This window comes from Lynx rufus, unplaced genomic scaffold, assembly GCF_022079265.1.
Source record: "Lynx rufus isolate CCGP_SWC_20201006 ecotype Redwood Valley unplaced genomic scaffold, mLynRuf1.p SCAF_13, whole genome shotgun sequence".
Taxonomy (NCBI): Eukaryota; Metazoa; Chordata; class Mammalia; order Carnivora; family Felidae; genus Lynx; species Lynx rufus.
The window spans coordinates 14,335,138-14,362,024 of NW_025814827.1; the positions used below are offsets into that span (position 1 = coordinate 14,335,138).

The window sequence follows — 26,887 nt, forward strand, 5'->3', positions numbered from 1 at the left end:
TGATACTTCTCACTGCTACTTTATTTGAAACTTCTTAGCTTACCCTTACTGTAATGGCTTCCTTGTTCGTTGCTCTTTTTCCTCTCATCCATACCGGACATTGGCACAAGTTCACTTTCCTAAATGAATTTCATGTAGCCGTTTATAACTTTTTACTCTACTAAAAAACATTCGGTATTAGGTTGTCTGAATTGTACCTTATTAAAAAAAGTTCAGTGACTCCAAATTGTTTACATTAGTAGCTGTACTAGTATATTGTGATCAGTAGGTGTGTCACAGGTCATTTCTGTTCATAGTTACAGACCAGAAGCTTGTGAATTATTTACATTTTTATAACTTACATTCCAAATTTGCCATTAATAATGTCAATGTCTGACCCATGTGCATACAATGTACCATCTTGAGTGATGGATGTAGTTATAACCAATGTACCAGGAATGGCACATCACCAATACCTCTTATATCAATGCCATTGTCTATAGTGAGCAATTAGGACTTCACTTTCCTAAAGAGATTTTTGTTAGTTGTTTTGTTTTTTTCCTTCTTTTTGGGGGGTGGTTGTATATTTAACCTTTAGAATTTGCAGGATGTGTTACATACCTTTAGATGTAGAATTTGCAGGATGTGGGCATACCTTTAGAATTTGCAGAATGTGTTACAATTAAAGATTGAGATCCTTTTACCTGTTAATGAAAGTTTAAATCTTTAGTTTGGGAAGTGGGACCTCATTAGGCCCCTGTATTTCTTCCCACCCCTCATTCCCTACCATTCTTTAATTGAAATATTCAAACTTAAGCAGCTAGTACCTTGTACCCTTATAGCATCTCTGAATTGTTTACTCGTGTTTTTTCCGCATCTGGAATGTCTTCTCCCTCCTCTTACCCCATCTGATCCCGCTTAGTCTCTGAGGCTCAGTTCAGTTATCATCTTCTTTCTGAATTTTTCTCAGCCCACCAGTGATCTCTTTGACCTTCTGAGTTTTGCTATTTGTACTCTTTACCTAATCACTTAATATTCTTTGTGGAATATGGGGGGATTAAATATGAATAAATAAGTGTCTACATGTCAGTCTTTGATCATTTACAGTCTACAGCATCTCCTTGTCATGTTTGTTATAGTGTGTTTCTATTTTCTATATTTATTAGGGTATAAGCTCGCTGATATCACCTACTATATTTTATCCTTTCTCATAAACCCCATAGTTCCTTTCACGGTGTTTTTTGTTTTTTGTTTTTGTTTTTGTTTTTAACAGAAGACTTAATTAAATATTTATTAGTTAGACTGATTGACAAAAACATTTCCTGAATATCTTTATTTGCATTAAACTGCGAGATAAATTTTTATATATTAACCATTGTTGAATATCAACAATGTATTTTTTATATGTACATATACACTTACAAACACATGTATTATTCTGTTTTATTCTTGTGTTTTAACACCCATGCTTCTAAATTTTGTTGTATCAGTTTGCCTTTTGTCTCTGAGTTAAGAAATGTGTTTAAAAGTCATTACATAATATTTAGAGATACTGATTCTTTTGCTTGAAAATACACCACAGGAATCCAAACTTTCATTTCACAATGACAGTTTCCGGCTTGGTGAACTCAGACTACATCTTATGGCCTCTGTAGGGAAGATGTTTAAGGATGGCTCAATGAATGTTAGCCTTAAACTTAAGACATGCACACTTGACGATCTCAGAGAAGGCATTGAGAGAGCAACATCAAGGTTTGTCATCTCTGAACTTGCTGTACGTTATTTAAGGCTGACATTATACCTGACGTTTGGTTGCTAGGCTTGGGATTATCAAAAGAGATCTTTGGTCATACTTCAGTTTGAAGTGCATCAATAAATAGTGCTAATATCAGATTCAGTTCCTATGAAATTTGAATTAAAGGGAAATTTAATAATAAAATGGAGTACTGTCTTAAAATCAGGAACTAAGAGAATGTAAGAATTTTAATAATGAAATTCACATAGGGTGGTTTGTTGGTAACATAGTTTTCTAAATTGTCCCCAAAAGGCAGGTTCTTTTTCTTTTTTTTTTTTTTTTTTTTTTTTTCAAAAAAAAGCCTGAAAGTTTCTGATCTTTTCTTTGTCTTACTTGTTTTGTCTGTATATTTTAAACCAGTATTCTGAAATTTTTTCCAAGTTTTACTAGAAATGTAATCCCTAGCATTTTCACATTATCAAGCCAGTACTTAAACATTAGTTTATATTAGCCTCCTGTAAAGTGGGAAATAATGTAACTTTAATATTCTAATTATATATTTATTCCTTTCTCAAATATTGAGACATACTCTTTTTGCCCTTGATGTTCTTTGGAGAAAAACTATGCTGCTCCCTAACCAGGGGCTCCATTGAATACATACTGGATACTTCTGAGCTCTTTGTGTTTCCTAGAGATGAATAAATGAGGAAAGAGTGCTATCATGCAACCAGCTTTTCTAGTTTGCAAATTTCGTGTTTGGGGTAGCTGTCCGCTACTATATAGGCAAGGGTAAGGCCATCATCTGTTTGGTAACCTGTTCTTCCCAGCATGTGTGAGGATATATGGCAACTATCACTGCAGACACTTGATAAACACTGGCTGATTTGAATTGGATTGAATACTTTTGGACTCAAATTATATAGGATGATCTTTGGAGATAAATTTGTTCAGGGAGGTTTTATTTTGTAAACTAATGTAAAGAGATTGACCTTTAAATTTTGTGGGACCACATTAATGTGTTTTGTTAATTCCTTTTAGTAGTCATTCATTTATTTTCCTGCTACTGTATTATAATTATAAAATAATCTGTAATTGCTTAAAAACATGGATCTTGCTATAGAGATTAGGAGACTATGTCCTAGTTCCTAATTAGCTGATTAGACCCCAGTTAACGTTGACCTGTTTTCTGTTCAGATTAAAAACTCAAAGGTGAAACAAAGACTATTAAGGTGTATAGGAAATTTTTCATCTTTTAAATTATTTTTGCAAGAATAAAATAATGTATATATTTTTTAGAATGATTGATAAAAGGAATGATCAAGATGACAACAGTTCTATGATTGATATTAGTTACAAACAAAGCAAAAATGGAAGTCATGTTGATGCTGTTCTTGACAAGCTGTATGTATGTGCCAGCGTGGAGTTTCTGATGACTGTGGCAGATTTCTTTATCAAAGCTGTGTCTCAGAATTCAGAAAATATGGCAAAAGAAGCACAGATTCCACTACGACAGACAGCCACAGCAAAAATCAAGATGGAGAAAGGTTAGTAGAATTTATCTGTTGTAGATGACAGCTTGTCGTATATTTTAACAAAGATTACAAGAAAAAAGATGAATGGACAATTCAAGAAAGTAAAATACTCTTTCCAATTTAAATATATGCTGTGGAAAACTTTTAGTAAGCATAAATTTTTAAGCGGTAGAATAGAAATATATATTGGATTAGGGGCTAGGAAACCCCTGTTCTGGTTCCAACTCTGCCATTAACATTTCTTTACTTACCCAAAAATAGAGGGAGTTAATCTGGGTCTTTGGTTGGGAGACTGTCTTATAGAAGGGCAGTCTTTTATTCAGAGAAAATATATGGAAGAATTATATCCATTGAAGCAATTGAACAGATAGAGGCAGAAGGTGATATTGGACCACCCAGCATGATGCCCCTGGACATCACCGTAAACACCTTAAACTAAGGGGAGTGTGTGCAAATGTATGGTCTTGATGTACACCGAAGTCACTTCCCTGCTCTATAAATTACTCTAGCATTACCAAGTAGATCAGTGATTTTCTTTGTTAAATTATAATTGTCTCAGGTCAGGCATTTATCTTTCTAATGCATAATTCAGCAAGATTGGAAAATACCATTCACTGGCAAGGTCAGAATTTTATTTTTTCATTTACCTTTCCTAAACAGTAATTATATATCTCTATATTCATATACATAGTTAATGTATTAATCCTATAGATTGTAGGACACTGATTATGTGTTTTATAGTGAAGTCAGAGTCAACTTTATCAGAGTCTCTTATCCTCTTCCTGTTATTATCCTCTCCTGTTTTCCCCTCCTGTCTCTGCAGTGTAACATAAAACACATTCATGTGTTCATATGTGCACACACCTTAATTCAGACAAAACCAACTTCAAAACGAGATTATTCTTGCTAGGTCAAAGTGGAAATGATGTTGTGTCAGAGATCAGATTGCATTATCCCGCACAATCAGCATTTGTTAATAATTTATCATTAGTATTAGTCAACTACGGTTAATTCTGCCATATCCCATATAGCAAGATACTAGAAACAACCTAGCAACTTATAGATAGTATATACTCAAGTGACAAGATATATTTTGTGACATATTTTTTGGTTGCTTTTTTTGTTTTTTCAGATGACTCTGTAAGACCAAATATGACTTTAAAGGCCAAGATCACAGATCCAGAAGTGGTATTTGTTGCCAATCTGACAAAGGCTGATGCTCCTGCTCTGACAGCCTCATTCCAGTGTAACCTGTCTATGTCAACCTCCAAACTTGAACAGATGATGGAAGCTTCTGTGAGAGATCTTAAAGTCCTTGCTTGCCCTTTTCTAAGAGAAAAAAGAGGAAGAAACATTACTACAGTAAGAATTGCCTTATATTCTAAGCACGGAATGAAGATTGGCAGAAATGGTGGATTCGTAGAATCCTAGAATGTGAGAGCTCTGTAAGACTTCAGAGATTATTTACTACAAATTTGAGGTTTAAAGTTAAGGTTGAGTTCCGAAGATGTTAAATGATTCAGCCATGCTGCCATTGGCAGAACTGGGAGCTACCTTTAAACTTTTTCCTTTCATTGTACCATCTTTTGTGGAACAGTAGTTGAATTTTAGTACAAATCAGCATTGAAGTCACGTGACCAAAGAGATTGTTTTTGCTGTATTAAAAGTTAACTTCATGGGCACCTGGGTGGCTCAGTTGGTTAAGCGTCTGACTTCACCTCAGGTCATGATCTCACAGTTCGTGAGTTCAAGCCCAGCATCGGGCTCTGTGCTGACAGTTCAGAGCCTAGAGCCTGCTTCGGATTCTGTGTCTCCCTCTCTCTCTGCCCCTCCCCTGCTGTGCTCTGTCTGTCTGTCTGTCTCTCTCAAACATTAAAAAAAAAAAGTTAACTTCAGTTATGTGTTCAAGTTATTGTTTAAAAAATATTTTAGTTAATTGATTGCCATACCAATAAGTTTTAAATGTTAAATTGAGAATTTTACATTAAAGAGGATTCATTGTATTATATGACTCATTTGCAGTATTAAATTAGGAAAATTTATGACCAAGTGGCTTACATAAAGAAATGCAACATTAGACTTAGTCTGTACTTTATCATGAAGCATTCTTGAGCAGGATCATCTTTTGGCATGTCACAGAAAGCTTATAATTAATTGATGACTCCAGGAAAAGCTTTTCCTAATTTTTTTTTTAAATGTAAGTAATACAATACTAATTCCTCCATTCAGTTGAGGTGTAAGGTTAGTTTACTTATTCAGTTGAGGTGTAAGGTTAGTTTACTTATTTCTTTAATGATATATATATATATATATATATGTATATATATATGTTATATATATGTGATATATATGTTATATATATATGTGATATATATATGTTATATATATATATAGTATAAGTAAATTTATTTACAAATATAAGCGTAATAGTTTTAAGTAAGTCATTGGGTTTACAGATTGGAAATTTGTTTTTATAAGCACCTTATATGATACTCAAGACTGACTTCGTGTTCATCATAGGGAAACTGTTCGTTTACGTACCTTACCACAGTCTTTTTCTAATGTGTTAACAAAACTTTATTTTTTAAATGTTTATTTATTTTAGAGAGACTGAGAGGGAGGGACAGAGAGAGAGAGAGAGAGAGAATGCATGTGCATGCATATATGGGGGAGGGGCAGGGAGAGGGAGAGACACAGACTCTGAGGCAGGCTCCAGGCTTTGAGCTGTCAGCGCAGAGCCTGATGCAGGGCTCAAACCCATGAACTTTGAGATTATGACCGGAGTCGAAGTTGGACACTTAACTGACTGAGCCATCCAGCTACCCCAGAACTCTTTGTTTAAAATAACAATTTCAAGTTATTTAGTTGTCATAAAAACTAATAGTTAACAATTTCATTTCCTCATGTACTTCTTTGTGAATGTAAGACTTTACCATAGTCTTCACCTCATTTTTATGGATATTTTAAAGGCATATTTTACAAAGGGTATCGTTTGAAAGATATTTTAGTGAAAGCAGACATTTTATTTTTTTTTAATGTTTATGTATTTATTTTGAGAGAGAGAGAGAGAGAGAGAGAATGAGCAGGGGAGGGGCAGAGAGAGAAGAGAGAATACCAAGAAAGCTTCACACTGTCAGAGCAGAGCCCTACAGGGGGCTCGATCTCATGAACCATAAGATCATGACCTGAGCTAAAATCAAGAGTCAGGTGCTTGACCAACTGAGCCACCCAGGTGTTCTGAAAGGAAACATTTTAAACTTGTATTAGTAACTGTACATCCTTACTTAAGAATTGACATAAAGGAATTGATCAGAACTGCTTACAGTCCTTTGACAATGTACACGGATTTGTCATAATTAAGAGCCCTCACAAGAAAAGTTCTCACCTAATTTCATTTGTCTTTTGCTTTTGGCATAAGGTATCATTAAAAATCTCAAGTTAAGGGCCCCTGAGTTGCTTAGTTCATTAAGCATCCATCTCTTGGGCTCAGCTCAGGTTATAGTCTCGTGATTTGTGAGTTCGAGCCCCAAGTTGGGTTCTGAGCTGACTTTGTGGAACCTGCTTGGGATTCTGTCTCTCTTTCTGCCCCTCCCCCTCTGATGCTCATGCGTGCTCTCACACACACACACACACACACACACACACACACACACACTCTAACAAAAATAAATACATATTTTAAAAAAAGATGTCCAGTTAAGTAAAACATTTCTGGTGTGTATTATCTACGTATACCTAACAGATTTTAACTAAGGAAATGTGAATTTTATTTGTTTGTTACTAGGTCTTACAGCCTTGTTCTTTATTTATGGAAAAATGTATGTGGGCTTCAGGAAAACAAAATATAAGCATTATGGTTGAAGAATTTATAATTAAGGTCAGTGCCTATCATATTATTTGGGTAAAAATTCTTGTTTCTAGCAAAATCTTTTGATGTCTCTTCTAACTAGAACATTATGCTACTTACATTACATATTCAAACAGTAAATACTGCTAATATTAAAAGACATTTTTCTTTAAAGCAAATTTTTTTCTTTTCATAACGAGAGTACTTTTAAATATCTATAAATGATTGAGATAGTTTTTATCCATTATGTTTGCTTTTTGTGTGTTGGGGAGATTGGGTTTGGGGGACAGCAGAGATGGGATGGGAAGAGAAGAAAGTTGGGATGGAAAAGTGAAGTTGCCTTTATTTGTAGTAAGTTATTTTAGGCTTTTATTCAGGTATAATGTGAATTTAATAATTACATAATTAAATGTTTTATCTGGCTTTTAAATTTTTGTAATGACAGATGTATGCTAGAAATAGGTTATTAGGATTTGCTTTTTATTAATCTCTTATATTTGAAGTATTGGAAAAACAATCTCTGTTCTCCCATAGCATTTGTATTGTTTAAGTATGACCTCATAATTGGTTATAAATGAAAGGCAGAGAATAATACTTCCCTAAATCTCTTTTTCTGTCTGTCCAAAGGACGCAATATTGAGGTGGTTGATAGCAGTTTTACTATACCATAACCGATAGTGATTAAACCAAGGCTCAAACTAATGTCATTTGAGTTACCATATAAATAACAGTGCAGTTTTCTCTCAATATTTTAAAATGCTCAGTAGTTTTAGATTGAATTTTGTTAACACATTTACTTTTTGAAGAACTTAAGGTGGTCATTCAGGGGGAAAGGTCTTGAATTTGCATGCACTTAGTCTAAGACAATAGGTTAAGGTACTGGGAATATTGTCTTTCCCTTTCTTTGTATATCAGTTTGTTTATTCATTCAGCAAGCATTGTTTGAGCTCTTACTTTGTACAAAAAATGTCTATACAAGGCATTGGTGATACATAGTCCATATCTTCAAAGAACTTACTGATATATGTGAGAGAAAGAAGTAAATCAATGATTCTGGCTTTCAGAGCTGGAGGCCTGTACTGGTGCTTTTGGGAGCACAAGTAAGGGTCCTGTGATCAGACCACGACATCAGGGAAATCTGCCTTGAAGTGAGGCTACTTGAACTGAGTTTTGAAAATCTGATGGAGGTTAGAAGCAGAGGGAGGCTGAAGGTTATCAAGACAGAACTGACAATATGCACAAAAGTAGAGGTATGAAAAACCTTTTAAGGACTTAGAGTGGTGATTCCACGTGGTTGGAGAGAATGGTGCGGTGGAGTTGTAAGATTGAGAGCTCTAATTAAAGGTGACATTAATAAGGCAAGGACGAAGAAGGGACTTAGTGGACAGGTAAGTTTGGGAAGAGGCTCATACTACTTCCTTTGGGTGATGTAATCATATCATTTTAGCAAATTACATAAGTGGAGGTTGTGAGAACTGAACAGTAAAGGAACCCACTTATTTAACCCAGTATTGCTTACACTTTGGGAAACCCTGGTATCACATCACAAAGACTTTTGTGTCCTCAGCTAAAAGAGAAATTTGAACTGCATCCTTAAAGTTAGGGGCAATTGAAGATTTTAGGCATAGGAATGGCCTGCCCAGATTTGAGTTTGAGGAAAAGAATGCTGGTGGAAATGTGGAGGGTAGACTCTGAGGGTCCAGTCAGCACTGGACATAGTAGGCATTATCAGTGTAGAACTAAGGTGCAAGGCTAGGAATGAGGAGGTGAGCAAAGATACTATACAAAGATAATAAGAGGTAGAGTTTGGAGAACTTAGGGGAGGTGGAAGGGGATCCATGGTGATTCTTAGGCTTTTTGTTTCAGTCAGAAAAATGAAAACTATGTATGTATATTTTGATGAGGATCATATACTTTGGTTTAGTTAATGCAACTGGTTGAAAAATAAAAAATTCAGTTATACTACATTTTTCTTTTCATATAACCCTATTTTATTATGAATTGGTCAATTTAACTTTAGGTTTTGACATTAACATATAATATTAATTACTTAATTCCAATGTAGCCTGGGCAGAAATCATGGGTATGATGTTAGCTGACTTGACATATGGCTTTGTGTATTCTCTTTTGTTTTTCTTAGGTATTAATGTAATATGTTTAAATTTTTAACTTTTTTTAAAGTTTTGTGTTATATATTCTTCTCATTTAGAAATAACTTATTCTTAAAATTTTTCTGCTTTCTTTTTTAAAGATTTCACCCATAATTCTGAATACTGTGATGACGATCATGGCTGCTATGTCTCCAAAGACAAAAGAAGATGAATCCAAAGATATATCTAAGGAAACAGAAAATCTTTGGGGCATCAAATCTATTAGTGATTATAACTCTTGGTTTCTTGGTGTTGACATGGCAACAGAAATAACAGAAAATTTCAAAGACATTCACTGTCTATCTATAGAGGAAAATTGTGCTGTTGTTGTAGAGTCAGTTCAGGTTACCTTAGAATGTGGCCTTGGGCATCGAACTGTACCTTTATTACTGGCAGAGTCTAAGTTTTCAGGAAATATTAAAAATTGGACTTCCCTAATGGCTGCTACTGCTGACATGACATTAGAGGTATGACTACATCATTTAATACTTCCAGAGCCAACTTCTCAAAATTACACCTGCAGAATTAAGATGTGCACTTTTCTTGTTTGTGCATGGCCACAGCAAGTGTGTGTGTGTGTGTGTGTGTGTGTGTGTCTGAATAGATAATATATTCTAACATTTAACTTGTTGATGCATAATGTAGTATTATTTAGTTGGTTACTGTTTTTTAAAGACTTTTTGTTAAGTAATTTATTTATGGCAGTAAAGTAAGAGAGTAAAGGAAAATGTACCCTCTTTATAGCTATTCTTTGTGTCTTGAGGTATGTTGTTAAAATGATTGGCATATAACATTAATTGTGTAATATTTTTTCCTAATGATTATAGAAATATGTTGTTAAAGTTGAAAGACTCTGTTATTACAATTCTGTGCCTTTCCAGGTTCACTACTATAATGAAACCCATGCTGTTTGGGAGCCACTGATTGAGAGAGTGGAGGGGAAGAGACAATGGAATTTAAGGCTTGATGTAAGGAAACCATACGATATCTATATTGATGGCACTCAGCACATTCATTTATATTTTTTAGTTCAATGATTCTCAAGATTTGTGATCTAGGATTCTGGAGGCCCTTTTAGGGGGTTTGTGGGGTCAGAACTATTTTCATAATAATAGACATTATATATCATTTTTATTCTCATTCTCTTGTGAGCATACAATGGAATTTTCCAGAGACTGTGTGATATTGCATCAGAATGAATACTGAAGCAGAAATGAGAATCCACTCGTCTTAAGGCAGTCACTAGAGAGATTTGCAAATGCCCCTCTTTTTACTATTAAAGATAACTTTAATAGTTATATTTCATTAAAATATTATTCAACATATAATTGTTTTTAAATGAATATTTAAAATTTTCTCAGTTTGGGTTTCTAATAGATTTCATAGTCATAGATCTGATCCATATAAATGAAGCTCTTTGAGATCATCAGTGATTTTAGGAGACCAAAACATTTGAGAAAACTTGAATTATAGTTCATGAATTCTTTGTGTGTTATCTCTTGATGGTATTTCTTGAGAGCACTTCAGAATCCTGGATACCAAAGCACATTTTTCTTGACTAAAAGGAACATGAATTATATACCCTAACAAGTGACTACACTACAGTTCTCTGGTGTAGCCTGAAGTGTGAGGCACTGAAATTGACTCAGCAGATTCCTATTTTAAAACTGTGAAGCCACTTAACCTGTGTCCCAATTTCTTCTCAGTAAAGTAGAAGTAATATTTCTGATCTACCTGTCTCTGGCATAGACAGGCTAACAAATAGTTTTGTATATGGCCTTTGAGCTCTATTAGAACAAAAACTGTGGTGGAATCTGATGGCTGGTGAAAGCCTATCGTATTATGTGTAGGTGTTAACAGAATTCCACATTACCTCCAGTGAGGATCGGTTTAGACTTGAGGGTCATCTTCCATTACGCCTCAACACATAAGGACCAATTAGTCAGGCGACACTGGGTAAATCGCTTCCTCTGGGGAATGCACAAGAAACAAATACTGTAACTGACCTGGAGCGCTTTTGTGACACAGTTCGAAACATTACCCCGTGCAGTGACCACACACTGCAAAAAAGACTGCTGATCTGTGCTGTGTCTAAGCGAAGCACTGGTTGTTTTTGAAACTGAGACTTTTGACGAGCCTTAATATGAAGCGACCAGTTTAGGAGAGTTTAACACTTTGAGAGTTTTAAATTTTTGTTATTAAATGGCTAATAACTTAAATGTGTCACATTATTTATCCTCCTAGGTAAAGAAGAATCCAGTCCAAGATAAAAGTTTAATTCCAGGAGATGATTTTATTTTTCTTCCTGAGCCACAAACAGCAGTTCATATTTCTTCAGGAGACACAATGAATATAACCATATCCAAAAGTTGCCTGAATGTTTTCAACAATTTAGCCAAAGTATGTTTGGTTTTTTCTTGGAATATTTCAAATGGGATTTTAAAATGAAACATGTATGGATTATTTATGTTTGTCATCACAATTACTTTCTTAAAAATGTTTAATTTTGGAAAAAAATAGAATTTTGCAAAAATTTTATTGCGATGTTATGTTCCTTTTCAGGGTTTTTCAGAGGGCACTGCTTCTACTTTTGACTACTCTTTAAAAGATAGGGCTCCTTTTACAGTGAAAAATGCTGTAGGCATTCCCATTAAGGTGCAGCCCAATCATAATCTCAGAGTAATAGGCTCCCTTGAGAAAAGTGGTGTTTATGATGTTGATGCTGGTCAGCATTTGGAATTGGAATATGCCAGCATGGAACCTTCACGTCAAGGAAAATTATCTATGTTGAGCCGTCAGGAAAGCTCTTTCTTCACTCTCACCTTTGGTATGCTATATTTATTTTATATTCGTCTTTGAAATTGTAGCTGTGTGGCTTATTTCTGTTAAAATGTAAAGATATTGCTGCAGATACCTTGGGAGACAACATTTCTAAAGGCTTGAAACAAATAGTTGATAAGCTCTTATTTTCTTCCTCTAAACTTGAGACAATTAAATTTTAGAATTACCTTAGAAAATTAGATTATTTCTGTGCCCTTAAATAATGCCGTCTGTAGCATGCTTCAAAAAGGATGTGAGTCCACTGAGGAGAGGAAAATGAACTATATTCAGAAGTCATAAAATGTTGACAGTAATTATCACCATTACACAGAAAAGGTGATTATTGCTCTATAGTTGAAAGAAAAGGAACAAGCTGAAATTTGTGTGATTTAAGAAATTTTTTTTATTTTTATGTAGATTCCAAGTTAACATACAGTGTGATATTAGTTCCAGGCATGCAATATAGTGATTCATTACTTCCATATAGCACCTGCTGTTCATTACAAATGGCCTCCTTACTCCCCGTCACCTATTTCGCCCATCCCCCCACCCACCTCCCTTCTGGTAACCATCAGTTTGTTCTCCATAGGTAAGAGTCTGTTTCTTGATTTAAAACCCGAAGAGAAATTGTTTTGGGTCAAAACATTTTATAACTAGTTTCCTTTCTTTCTTTATTTTATTCTTTTTTTATTTTAGTTTCTTTAGTTTCCTTTCTTTGTTGGTTCCTACGTCTCAGAAAAGCATTTTGAGTAGTCGTCATGTTCAGTCATGAAGAATTCCCTTGTATTATTTTAAGGTGCTGATGAGTACTCTGTCTGAGAGAAATACAGGTAAATGGGTATTTGGAATGCTTCTCACTTATGCTCTGCCTTAGTACCTCATGGATATACAGAAGTTGCAAAAGTCCCTGTTGCCAGATCCGGACGGCGATTGTATAATGTACGGAATCCCAATGCCAGTCATTCTGACTCAGTCTTGGTACAGATTGATGCAACTGAAGGGAATAAAGTAATCACTCTTCGTTCTCCTCTGCAGGTAATCCATTAAAGTGAATTGTGTCCCTTGAAGTATAACAAGAAATCTTCAGTCATTTTGGTGAATATAGGAATATGATAAAACATTGAGCTAATACTGAGTATTCAGAAATACGTAATAGATTGAATTGGCTGCTATTTCCAATCTAACTTGTTTTTGTTCTAGTCTTCATTTTAATTTTTTTTTTTTTCAACGTTTATTTATTTTTGGGACAGAGAGAGACAGAGCATGAACGGGGGAGGGGCAGAGAGAGAGGGAGACACAGAATCAGAAACAGGCTCCAGGCTCCGAGCCATCAGCCCAGAGCCTGACGCGGGGCTCGAACTCACGGACCACGAGATCGTGACCTGGCTGAAGTCGGACGCTTAACCGACTGCGCCACCCAGGCGCCCCTCTAGTCTTCATTTTAAATGTCTGATTAAACAATTTTGTTATTTGAAAGCCCATTTTTGTTGTGGCCTAGGTTGAAAATTAAGGAAGATTTTCACCTCTTTCTTTAAAGATTTAGAACTGGGAGTGTTAATAATTATAAGTGGTTGCCAAATAAGATAACATTCCATTCTCTTTGTATATCACTTGGGATTGTATGTTTCAAGTATATCTGAAGGAATACTGGAATGATCTCCCCAGAAAAAGATTTTAGCATCTTAATCTTTTCTATGTTTAAGGCTTTATCCATTTTTCTTTTCCTGTGCATTATTACAGGTTTCATTATGTGGTCATCAAAAGAACATTTCTTCCTACTTAGAACATCAGATAAAAAAATTAAAGGATTTCAACTTTTGGCCATTGTTCTCTCTCAGTTTGCTGTTAGCTCTAGCCTATACCACCTTATAGTCCAGGAAAGAGAGTTGTAGTCCTTTTCCTTATATTTCCTTTGCTATCCTTTTCTGTTTTCACATGGTGCATTGAAAAGAGGTTGTAATGGGGAAAATATTATGGCTGAACTCCAAAGAGTAATACATATTATACACAACAGTGAACATCAGTGTAGAACGTGTGACTCTCAGAACTTTTCCACTGCCACTTAAACATCAAGTTTCTCGTGTAAAGCACTTAAATATCCTAAAATTTTTCAATTATCCGTAAAATATCTTCTAACACTGGGCTTGAAACTTTTAGATCTAAAAGTAACTGTGTGCACCTCACATTTTTCTTTTGGCCATGTGTTATCTTTTTAAACAACTTGTATGTCTTTTTTATCCAACAGATTAAAAATCATTTCTCTATTGCATTCATTATCTATAAATCTGTTAAGAATGTTAAGCTGCTGGAGCCCATTGGAGTAGCCAGCCCTGAAGAGGAGTTCCATGTTCCTTTAGATTCATATAGGTACCTATTTCCTTGAAACTAATGCTTGGAAACTAATACAAAGTTTTAAAAGGTTCATACTATATATTTTAAAATATTAATTGGGATCTATATTCCAGGAAAAAACCTTATATTTTTATTATCTAAAGATGTGTAAAAGCCAGTTTTAAGACATCTAGAGAAATACATTTATGTAATCATTGATTTACCAGATGAAAAATTTCTTACTGTATAGTTGATGTTTTAGCACTTTCTGAAATTTATTTTTACTAGGTTGCCTTTATAATTGAAATGACTATTTTTTTTTGACTTGTCATTGCTTACACAGCGTTTTGTTTTTGTTTTTGTTTTTGTTTTTTTCCCAGAAAGTTCCTCCCTGAGTTAGCTATGTGACTTTGGGCGGGTTTCGTACCTTTCGTAGCCTTGTTTTCCTCCTCTGTAAAAATAGGAATAAGTATTTACCTTGTAGAGTTACCAAGAAGATTTAATGAGATTCTTAAGTTCTTGATAAAAGCTTTTTTCCCCAACTCTGTTTCTTTTTTCTCTAGATGTCAATTATTTATTCAGCCAGCTGGTATCTTAGAGAATCGGTACAAAGAATCCACCACTTACATTTCTTGGAAGGAAGAACTTCACAGGAGCAGGGAAGTCAGATGCATGCTTCAGTGTCCATCAGTAGAAGTCAACTTCTTACCTCTCATTGTCAATACAGTTGCTCTGCCTGATGAACTAAGCTATATATGTAGCCACGAGGAAGATTGGGATCCAGCTTACATTATCCATCTTTATCCTACCCTCACTTTGCGGAACCTTCTCCCATACTCTCTAAGATATTTACTTGAGGTATGTCTCTTGTATTTTGTTTGACCTTTATTATTGCAGAGTGAATTCTAGTTTTTTCACTATGTTTTTAGTTGAGGTATTTTTACGTAGCATATTTGTAATGCTTTAACAATATTAATAATAGCAAAAACCGATACAGCATTTAGTATATGGCATACACTATACTGTGTGCTTTACCTGTATTAACACATTTAATCCTTGCAGTAACCTTCTGGTGTAGGTACTATTATTAGACCCATTTTACAGAGGAACAAACTGAGTCACATAGGAATTAAGTGACAGGCCCAAGATCCCACAGCTAATAAGTTGTAGAGCTGGGATTTGAACCTAGGTAATTTGGCTTCTTGCTCCCTTCCACTGAGCTCTGCTGTATCTGCTATGAAATAAGAACCATATTAATCTCTTCCATTAGCTTATGGATAGAAAAAAGCCAGTGAGGAAGCACTCATCTTACTTTATTCTAAAGTTAAAGTTTTTATTGTAAAGTTAATAGTCTTATTCGATCCGGGTTTCTCTTGAACTTAAAATAATTAGTCTGTCTGATAAATAATGGGCAACATTTTTAGTAATGACATGTGATAAATATTTTTAGATTCTACATTCCACAACATTTTAAAATACAAAAGTCTGGAAAGTGTTGGAGCTTAAATTATTTCTTTTCTTTATCTGACAATGAGCCACCCCTCAGTTTGTAAAGGCTAAAATGAATTAAATGAACTAGAAAGTATTTATGTAAAAGAAGCTTTCAAAAAGGAAGCCTGATTTATTATGTGGCTATTAATCATTCTAAAAACAATTCCACATCCCTTAGATAGTTTGTCAGAAGCTTGCTCTCACTTTCCTTCTTTTATTTATATGGGAACCACGAGGCATAGCATTTGAACAGAGGGTGAAGCTGAAGCCAGGTGGTTAAGTGGCGCATTAATGACACAGACAACAGCCAGCATTCCTCAATCCATCCTTGGATCCTAGGCCTAGATCTGACTTTATTTATTTCTTTATTTTTTCAAAATCTGTGGCCATTGACTTACTAATAGCCAAATGACAGTTTCTCCCTTTGGCTGTGATATAATATTTTTCTTTGTAGTCCTTAGTGGTTATTGAACATTCATAATATGTAAGCCTGGGACTCCACTGAAGTCTTGTCAGTTAATCTGAATGTGGTACGTTATTTATTAGCATTTGCATAAAATATGGATGTTGTTACCACAGAGTTTTTAAAATATCACTAAGTAAATTTAGTTTTTGTTTGTTTTTAGGGAACAGCAGAAACTCATGAGCTGGCAGAAGGCAGTGTTGCTGATGTTCTCCATTCGAGAATCAGTGGAGAAGTAATGGAATTAGTTCTGATGAAATACCAGGGCAGAAACTGGAACGGACATTTCCGTATATGTGATACGCTTCCCGAATTCTTCCTTGTGTGTTTTTCTCCTGACTCTGCAGAAATGATGACAGTTGACTTGTCAGTACATGTCAGACGAATTGGCAGCCGGATGGTGCTGTCTGTTTTTAGTCCCTATTGGCTAATCAACAAGACTTCTCGGGTTCTCCAGTATCGTGCAGAAGATATTCACGTGAAACATCCAGCTGATTTCAGAGATATTATTTTATTCTCTTTCAAGAAGAAGAATATTTTTAGTAAAAATAAGGTGTGTTTTGGTTGATATAACAAGTTAAAATAGATAAATTCCTAGTTTGGAAATTTTTGAGTCATTAGCCTTCCCTCAATCCATGCTTACCAGTTTGCTAAGTGCCATTGGTATGAATGAAGTCCAAGGAGACTTTTAAGGAATGCATAGTCAAGTGGGATGTTAGCATTAACAAGAGTTTCCCAAGGCTGAATTGCCCTTTTCTCCATTGCCTTTAGAATTGCTTCTGTTCTGGGGCACCATGGTGGCTCCGTTAAGCATTTGAATTCGGCTCAGGTCGTGATCTCACAGTTCATGAGTTCAAGCCCTGTGTCGGGCTCTGTGCTGACAGCTCGGAACCTGGAGCCTGCTTCAGATTCTGTGTCTCCCTCTCTCTCTGCCCCTCCCCCCCTCCACTTGTGCGCTTGCCCTCTCTCTCTCTCTCTCTCTCTCTCTCTCCAAAATAAATAAACATTGGAAAAAAATTACTTCTGTTATTTTAGTAGTGTCAGGTAGAAAGCTTGACTTTATGCACTTTACCAGTAATGGCATTTCAAAAGGTGGAACAGTTGGATTTAGCTTATATTAACTGAGCCCTTCTATGTATGCCCTAAAACCAAGCCTTTGAGAGAGAAACCTAGTGCCTAAGCCTGGTCTTTTCTGCTCTGGTCCCTTCATTCCTTTGTAGACTTCTATCATGGAATTGCTTCTCACACATTATCCTAAGTGCTCACTGCTAGGCCTTTGTGTTACAGTTTCTGCCTAAAATGTCTCTTTCCCTATGCTTTTTCCCGCCTGCCACATCTTTTCTGGTTCCCTGCTGTTTATCTTTTGGCTGTCATTGTGCTCAGGCCTAACATGTGTGAAGGATTTCTAACTGTCTAAAGTAGAGCTAGATAGTACAACCTTGTTCTCTTAGAGCATTGGTTCTCAAATTTCAGAGCATGTTAGAATCACCTAGAGGGCTTTCTAAAATACATTTCTGGGTTGTACCCCTGACGTTTGATTCAGTAGGTCTGGGTAGGGTCTGAACATTGCATTTATAACAGATTCCCAGGTGATGCTGACAGTGCTGGTCCAGGGACCACATTTCAAGAACCATTGTCTTAAAGTTGATTAATCCATAGCATTTATTTACCTGTTTATGTGTCTTACCTGTGGTTGTCCTCAGGTTTTTTATAATCTCAATGGAGGAGAGCAGTTAGATCTCTTCTATAAAACTTTATCTAAATCTCATAGCCAGAAGTAAACTTTTTACCGTCTCACCTTGGTAGCATTTTGTACTACTCAGGTAGCTCTTAATCTCATTCATTCTTGTATCATAATTATTAGTATGTGTTTCCCATCTCCCTGTTTAGTTGGAGCTCACTGAAGACAGGAACTGTGTCCTGCTGTCTTCCATTCTGCTGACCATGATGCCTTTCATTTAGCATTTGATAAGTAATGTTAAAGGCATAAATTCTTTATGTTTTAAAACTTTTAAGAACTTGTTGGCTCATTATCTTAAGTCTAACACTGGAAAATATTATTTTATGTTAAGCTTTTCTTTTTAAACAACAGAGGGTCTCATTGGCATACATCTTTAAATTCACTAAACTCATTGCATAGATGAATGGGAAGATCAGAGCTCTGCATTTATTTTATTGGCCTCTAGAATATCTGTGGTTCTCTGACCCATTGGCAGTATGGCTTTGATTATTTTTTTCTGTGTCCTATGATACTAAATAAATTTCTTTTTTTTTTTTTTTTTTTTAATTTTTTTTTTCAACGTTTATTTTTGGGACAGAGAGAGAGACAGAGCATGAACGGGGGAGGGGCAGAGAGAGAGGGAGACACAGAATCGGAAACAGGCTCCAGGCTCTGAGCCATCCGCCCAGAGCCCGACGCGGGGCTCGAACTCCCGGACCGCGAGATCGTGACCTGGCTGAAGTCGGACGCTTAACCGACTGCGCCACCCAGGCGCCCCATTAAATTTCTAATAGAATAGTATCTTTCCCTCAAATAAAATTAATGTAGTGTTTTAGGTTTCTTATATGATGGTTATGTGTTCTCTGTTGTAGGTACAATTAAAAATTTCTACTAGCGCCTGGTCCAATGGTTTTTCATTGGATACAGTGGGAAGTTATGGATGTGTGAAGTGTCCTGCCAACAGTATGGAATACCTGGTAAGATTTTGCTTGCTTATTCACCCTTGACTTCGTTCACATTTTCTTCAGCTCTGTTAACCAGCTAGGTTCTAAGGGGTACAGAAATTTGAATTCAAAGTATTATGTACAGGACTGTTATCTCTATAAATTTCTTTGGCTACTAGTATCAGGACAAGACCTACGTTTATCAAAGTTTAAGAAGTGAGTTGAATCCATCCACGTCAGCAACTTGTAAATATTCAGAGTATACAAGAATCCTCATTCCACACTACTCCCTGCCAGATGTTTCTTAAATCTTAGATTTGACTGAAAATTTGAGTAACCTGAGGTCAGTTGACGTGTTGTAATTGCCACTTTGAAACTTTTATCTTAATTTATTAACAGAGAGATGATAAAGCAGCAAAACTTGAGCCTCTACACTAATTATAAAACAATTTATGTTTGGAATGTTAAAAAAATAAAGAATACAGCTAAACTAAATATGTTATAACAGTCATCATTAGTTAAATTACCGTTTGATATTTCTTGAATTGATTTCTGACGGAGCCAAACTAAGGAACCAAATATTTTTCTTAGTGAGAAGATAATCAGTAGTTGAATATGGCTTAGTAGTTACTTTATTTACAGGCGTTATTTTAAAATATCTTAAGAAATCTTTATGTGAATGGGGTGTGTGTATCATTTCAAAGAAGTTTGTTCCTTTACACAGGTTGGTGTTAGCATCAAAATGAGCAGTTTTAATCTTACACGAATAGTTACCCTGACTCCCTTTTGTACCATTGCAAACAAGTCGTCATTAGAACTAGAAGTTGGTGAAATTGCATCTGATGGCTCAATGCCAACTAATAAGTGGAACTATATTGCTTCTTCAGAGGTAAAGTTTTCCTTCACTATGACTGGCTCCTGAAATGTACAAATAGATATAGACAGATAAATAAGAATTGCATATACTTTTGTGTTACCCTCACTTTGCTACAGTATTTGTGTATTAAAACATGACAGCCAGCTTTGACTTTTTTTTCATAAACACATGTTTAAAAAAAGAAGAAGAAAATTACTGGTAATATTTATCACTAGCCAGTCTAGAGGGTTGACACTCAGGCTGTAGTTCTTCCTGTATGTATAGAACATGGATGTGTACTGTGAAAAGTACATTAAGATGACGTACTATGAATTGTCTCAATAGTCAGGTTAGTGCCTCTGTGTTCAAGAAGTATATAATGCTGTTGGAGGGCTTAAGACTCATATAAATTCACATTTGGAAAAAAAGATTGTGTATGCTAAGTTATAGGTGGTTGTAGAATTTCTGTAAAATTTCAAGTTTCCTTGAAAATTCTGCTAAAATTCGACCCCCTCACTTTACCAAGAAGGAAGTTAAAATCTCATACTTTTCTAAGATTGGTGAAGTCTTTGGAAGTCACGATCATTGTGGCCAAGAGCAAAAGGAATGTTTCATAGAAGAGGTGAGAGTTAAACTAAACTTCACAGGCTCAATAAGATTTTAGGAGATGAACAGAGTGAGGGAAAGAGTGTAGAAGAGGACAGGTGCAAAGATGAGCATTAGTGCTTGAATTTGTGTGAGTTTTCAACCAAACCAGTTGACCTTAAGGATAGAACCATTCTTCTGTATGTCTCAAAAACAAAATTATGTATATTTTTAAAAACTTAGCACGAAGCTTAAGAGGAAGGATTCTAGTTATAGTGCAAACAAATTTAGAGCTCTGAGAGACATGGGCTTTCCAAGTCACTTAGAATGATTTCTGTAGACTTGGCAACAAATAAATGCTCATTATCATTGATGGGGGTTTGATAACAGTATCATTTTTATTCAGAAATGGAATTCACTTATTGCTCTATAACAGAAGGGCACTTCGTATTATATTAGGAACTAAAACCTCAGTTTCACAGATAAGGCTCATTGAGGTATATAATTTTATTAAGATCAAACACGAAGATAATGTCAGGACTTCCAACGAGGTCGGTGGTGTTCTTTTCACTGCCTTCAATTGTGTTTCTAGTTTATCTAGGAAAAGATATGCTATGAAAGAATTCATAGTGCATTAAGCAATTAAAATGGAGTATGCACAAAAGCAAATGTTATTAAGATTATAGGTTTTAAATATTCAAGATACTTGAGTCATTCTTAATCAGTAAACTCTTTAGTTTCTCATTTGTAATTTTTTCATAAGTACATGAAGACTACTAAATCTGTATTCTTCTGATGGAGTTTCTTTGGTTTCATAAATAGTCCTTATATTGTCAATAACTTTAACATGAGATAGGAAATATTTTAAGAAACAAACGTAGTAATAATTGTATCATGGTCAGACTTAGAATTAAAAACTTAAGTAGCCATTATCTTATTGATACCACAGTACTGTTTTAAGACTGATACTAACTTTTGTATTTTTAGTGCCTTCCCTTTTGGCCTGAAAATTTGTCGGGCAAACTTTGTGTGAGAGTGGTGGGCTGTGAAGGTTCCTCCAAACCGTTTTTTTATAACCGACAGGATAATGGCACTTTATTGAGCTTGGAAGAGCTGGTATGTTTTCATGTTTTATAATAAAACATCTTTGGTTTTGAAAATTTGCTTTAAAATATTTTATTGAAGATGCTATAAAATCTGGTAATTATGTGAAGGTGCTAATATATATCTCATGCTGTACATGTATTTGTAAGAGATCAGAGAGCCAGTGTGCTCTTCATTAAGAATATAAGAACACAACCTTTTTGTGTCTCCGTAACTGACTGCAATTCCAAATGTCACTGCAAGTTAAACCAATACTTCAAACAAGTTTTTTTTCTGCAATAGAATGGAGGTATCTTGGTGGATGTAAACACTGCTGAACATTCAACTGTCATAACGTTTTCTGATTACCATGAAGGATCTGCGCCTGCTCTAATAATAAACCACACACCACAGGACGTCCTCACCTACAAACAGAGGTATGAAAAAAAAGCTACATGGAAAATCTCGTTTGCTTTTTACTGGCCCACAGTCTTTTCTGGGAAACACTTGGAGTGTAGATGAGTTTCACATTCCACACGTTTTCTGATTTTAGAAAGGTAATGTGGAACACATGCTGTTTATTATAATACCCCCAGCAGGTGTGGAGCAGTTCTCTGTAGTCCAATACATTAATATTCCTGCACCTGTTGGGATGAGCAATGGGTGTTGTATGGAAACCAATTTGACAATAAATTTCGTATTAAAAAAAATATTCCTGCAGCAAAACTTATAAATATTCATACCAAGTGGGATAAATAAAAATTAATAGTCTCGCATCAATTCAGAGCCATTTTTTTAGCCAAATGACTTTTGACACCAAACTGATAAGAGCTTTTACAATTTCAGAATTGCATATGAGGAACTGTGAACCTCTTTGAGCATTATTATTCTTTTGTAATCTGGTAATGCTTTGTTGTTGTTGTTTGTTTGCTTTTGTTCCCAATAGAGGTGGTAGATTAAATGAGAGGACAATAAGTAGATAGTGGTGTTGAATATAAGTGTGGGATGATAGGAATTTTGTTGTTCTTGCTTGTCCTGTCATTTGGTTTGGATGATGCCGTTATATGATATAACAGATAGTTTTACACCTTGACGATGTATGTTGTATATTTGTCAGGAATTATTGCTATAAATCTGCAAGGCATTATTTTATATATGTATAAAATCTTGTATATACATAAGGTTATTTTTATATAGAGAATTATTTTATATAAAATAATGCCTTGCAGATTTACATATTCTTTTTTTTAATATATATTTTTTTTAATGTTTATTCACTTTTTGAGAGAGACAGAGAGTCAGCAGGGCAGGGGCAGAGAGACAGGGAGACACAAAATCTGAAGCAGGCTCCAGGCTCTGAGCTATCAGCACAGAGTCCAAAGCAGGGCTTGAAGTCATGAACTGTGAGATCATGACCTGAGCTGATGCTTAACCGACTGAGCCACCCAAGCACCCCCAGATTTACCTTTTTTTTTTAATTTTTTTTTTAACATTTATTTATTTTGGGGACAGAGAGAGACAGAGCATGAACGGGGGAGGGGCAGAGAGAGAGGGAGACACAGAATCGGAAGCAGGCTCCAGGCTCTGAGCCATCAGCCCAGAGCCCGACACAGGGCTCGAACTCACGAACCGCGAGATCATGACCTGAGCTGAAGTCGGATGCTTAACCGACTGAGCCACCCAGGCGCCCCAGATTTACCTATTTTTAAGTCTTCTGGCTTGAATCCACTGAGAGAACTTTTTTAATTAAAAAAAAAAATTTTTAAACACATGCATGTGCACACAAGCAGGAGAGGGGCAGAGAGAGAGAGAGAGAAAGAGAGAATCCCAAGCAGGCTCCATTGAGCTCTACAGCCCTGTGCAGGGCTGGATCAGGGTTGGATCTCCAGAACAGTGAGATCATGACCTGAACTAAAACCAAGAACCTGACCCTTAACTACTGAGCTACTCACTCCCACCCCTCACTTGAGAGATCTAAAAGCACAGAATGGGATTGAAACCTAATTGGGTTAATTTTTTTTTTTCTTTTTAGTTCTCTGGAAAGTTTTTTGTGATATGGACTAACACTTCTTAAACATTGTTAAAGTACAGATTCTGATTTAGTAGGTTTTAGGTGGGGCCCAGGATTTTGCACTTTCAGGAAGCTCCAGGTGATGTTGATGCTGCTTATCCACAGATCACTTTGAGTAGCAACAGTATGGACCTAATTTCTTTTTTCCTGAGACTCATGTTTGTTATCTAATTGTGTGTGATTAAAAAACTTAAATTTAAGCACTGAGTGGAGTTCTGCTGCTGCCAAAGTACTTACTATTTATAGCTTTTTTCTACAGGTGGACTCGGATGTACCAATCTGTCTACCTTAATGAATTCCATTGCTGTTATATTGCCTCGATCAATTTGGAGGGTACTGCAGCTTCAGAAAGGCAAATTCCATTCCCTCAAGCTTTAAAACCATTAGTTTGTTGGACATTTTAGGGTACTTATTGTTAGGCAGGGTTCTGTTGATTAACAAAGGCAATTTTGTAAGATTTTTCTGCCAGTCCCCTCTCTGTAAACCACAGGTCTGGGTATCTCAAGGCTTGGATATTTTAATCTTCCCTCTGGCCATTGTGTTTCAGTGGCTCACAGGAAGAAGTGCACTTGCTGCCAGGACAAGCTCGACTTTTTGCCTGGGCGGATCCTACTGGTACCAGACAGCTTACATGGACGTATGCAGCAAATACTGGGGAGCACAGTCTGTTAAAGGTATCATTTGATGTGAATGGGTGCTGTATGAGCTGCCTGATGGCAAAGGAAGCAGGCAAGCTAGCTTCACACGGTCCTCTTTGTCCTTACTGAATGAAAGATCAGATGGAAGTATTTTCCTTCTTAAAAAAAATTTTTTTTTAATGTTTATTTATTTTTGAGAGAGAGACACAGAGCATGAGTGGGGGAGGAGCAGAGTGAGAGGAAGACACAGAATCTGAGGCAGGGCCCAGGCTCCGAGCTGTCAGCACAGAGCCCATCACGGGGCTCAAGCCCACAAACAGTGAGATCATGCCCTGAGTCGAAGTCGGACTGAGCCACCCAGGCGCCCCTGGAAGCGTTATCAAAATAAGTTGCTTTTGGACTTTAGATTGCAAGTAGTTCATACCAATATTTTAGATTAGTCAAAATAATGTGTTTACAATGTAAAAAATAGCCCTGCTTCATCTTGCCCGGTAAAGACCATTCAAGTACCCTCTAATATGCCTTTTTTTTTTTTTATTATTTAAAGAAAGCAACTTTATTTTATTTATTTATTTATTTATTTTTTAATTTTTTTTTCAACATTTTTTATTTATTTTTGGGACAGAGAGAGACAGAGCATGAACGGGGGAGGGGCAGAGAGAGAGGGAGACACAGAATCGGAAACAGGCTCCAGGCTCCGAGCCGTCAGCCCAGAGCCTGACGCGGGGCTCGAACTCACGGACCGTGAGATCGTGACCTGGCTGAAGTCGGACGCTTAACCGACTGCGCCACCCAGGCGCCCCAAAAGCAACTTTATTTTAAAAAAATTTTTAAGACTTTATTTTTTAGAGCAGTTTTAATTTTACAACAGTGAGAGAGATATACATATACTTTCCATATACCCTGACTCCACACATACAGAGCCTCACCCTTTATCAACATCACTCATCAAAATAGTTGATAATTTACCAAAAATGAATTTACACTGACATACCATAATCATTCAGAGTCCTTAGTTTATGTTACGGTTCTCTCTTGTACATTCTGTGGGTTTGAACAATTATGTGATGACATATATCCATTATTATACTATCATATAGAGTATTTTCTCTGCCCTAAAAATCTGCTGTGGCCTTCCAGTCCACTCAGCCTTCCCACCTGGCAACCACTCATCACTTTATTGTGTCCATAGTTTTGCCTTTTCCAGAATGTAATATAGTTGGAATGATATAGTATTAGTTTCCTTCAGTTAATAATATACATTTAACCTTTCTCAAATTGGTTTCTTTCAGTTAATAATATACATTTAAGCTTTAAAGAAAGCAACTTTACGGGGCGCCTGGGTGGCTTGGTCGGTTAAGCGTCCGACATCGGCTCGGGTCATGATCTCGCGATCCGTGAGTTCTAGCCCCGCGTCGGGCTCTGTGCTGACAGCTCAGAGCCCGGAGCCTGTTTCAGATTCTGTGTCTCCCTCTCTCTCTGCCCCTCCCCTGTTCATGCTCTGTCTCTCTCTGTCTCAAAAATAAATAAACGTTAAAAAAAAAAAAAAAGAAAGCAACTTTAAAGCTAGGTGAAAACAATTTCATTTTGAACATATGCTTACCACTGTTGGCTATGAAGTTTTTAGGCATGTTTTCCCAATCAAGGCCATGTTTTTTTTTTTAGTCTTATTTTTTAATGTATATTTATTTTGAGAGAGAGTGAGCCAGGGAGGGGCAGAGAGATAAGGAGAGAGAGAGTCCCAACCAGGCTCCACACTCAGCATGGAGCCTAACGTTGGGCTCATTCTCACAACTGTGAGCTCATGACCTGAGCTGAAATCAAGAGTGGGACACCTAACTGACTGAGCCACCGAGTCACCCCAAGGCCATAGGAATCTGACAGTATGCAAATTATCCCATATGAAAAATTTAATGAAATATTTATTGAAACAGTATTTAGGCAACTAATTTAATCATATATGTTATTCTGAGAGTCTTAGACTTTGGGAAGCTCTTAAGAATTCATATACCAGCCTTTCTCTAATGTAGGAATTGGCTCCTGCATTAATGATATAGATCATCTAGTTTCTGTAGTAATATGTTCTATCATGAAAAGTTCATAACAGTGTCCTACTCTTTTGTCTGATAATGCCATTTGTTAAAAAAGGTTTCTTGACTTTTGCTTTAAAATGGTAATTGGCCAACAGTGACTGGATTATTCTCTCCCATAATTCCTCTGAAATACCCACAAAAGAGATAAAGACTTACCCACTTTTGAAAAATCAGAATGATAGTTCCTCTGTTACTAGATTCTTGCAATAATTTCCATCATGACAATTTGATGGAGCTCTACTGGTTGCTTGTGCTTTACTTTTTATAAGAGCGAAACAAAAGGTTTATGAGTGGTACCGAGGCTTCACTTCCCTGATACTCTTAGCTCCCTGGCTCAGAGGCATGGGAGCTTTGCCAGAGGTTTCTGTGCTTTGCTGGTATTACTTCCCCTCTCCTCACATTTAATGCTGCTCAGCAACTGCAATGCCGCAACGTAGTGTATGGACACTAGAGAGAACATGGGAAGGACCTTCTGGAGGAGGATATTCAGGTTTGTATACTGAGGCACATTCAGAAAGCATCTGGGAATGGTGTATACAGGGATTGTAG

The 26,887-nt window shown here is 36.1% G+C and overlaps 1 protein-coding gene across 1 annotated transcript in view; it reads left to right on the plus strand.

Moving 5' to 3' along the window:
- VPS13C (vacuolar protein sorting 13 homolog C) overlaps positions 1–26,887 on the plus strand; it is a 199,444-nt gene that overhangs the window by 134,206 nt on the left and 38,351 nt on the right. The window contains exons 48-64 of the mRNA XM_047075025.1: positions 1,562–1,731; positions 3,011–3,258; positions 4,379–4,608; positions 7,031–7,123; positions 9,345–9,710; positions 10,125–10,211; positions 11,488–11,643; positions 11,806–12,070; positions 12,938–13,098; positions 14,309–14,430; positions 14,958–15,252; positions 16,512–16,901; positions 18,941–19,045; positions 19,737–19,901; positions 21,441–21,569; positions 21,840–21,973; positions 24,155–24,281. Coding sequence (XP_046930981.1) covers positions 1,562–1,731; positions 3,011–3,258; positions 4,379–4,608; positions 7,031–7,123; positions 9,345–9,710; positions 10,125–10,211; positions 11,488–11,643; positions 11,806–12,070; positions 12,938–13,098; positions 14,309–14,430; positions 14,958–15,252; positions 16,512–16,901; positions 18,941–19,045; positions 19,737–19,901; positions 21,441–21,569; positions 21,840–21,973; positions 24,155–24,281 — 3,243 coding nt within the window. The remainder of the gene's footprint in view (positions 1–1,561; positions 1,732–3,010; positions 3,259–4,378; positions 4,609–7,030; positions 7,124–9,344; positions 9,711–10,124; positions 10,212–11,487; positions 11,644–11,805; positions 12,071–12,937; positions 13,099–14,308; positions 14,431–14,957; positions 15,253–16,511; positions 16,902–18,940; positions 19,046–19,736; positions 19,902–21,440; positions 21,570–21,839; positions 21,974–24,154; positions 24,282–26,887) is intronic.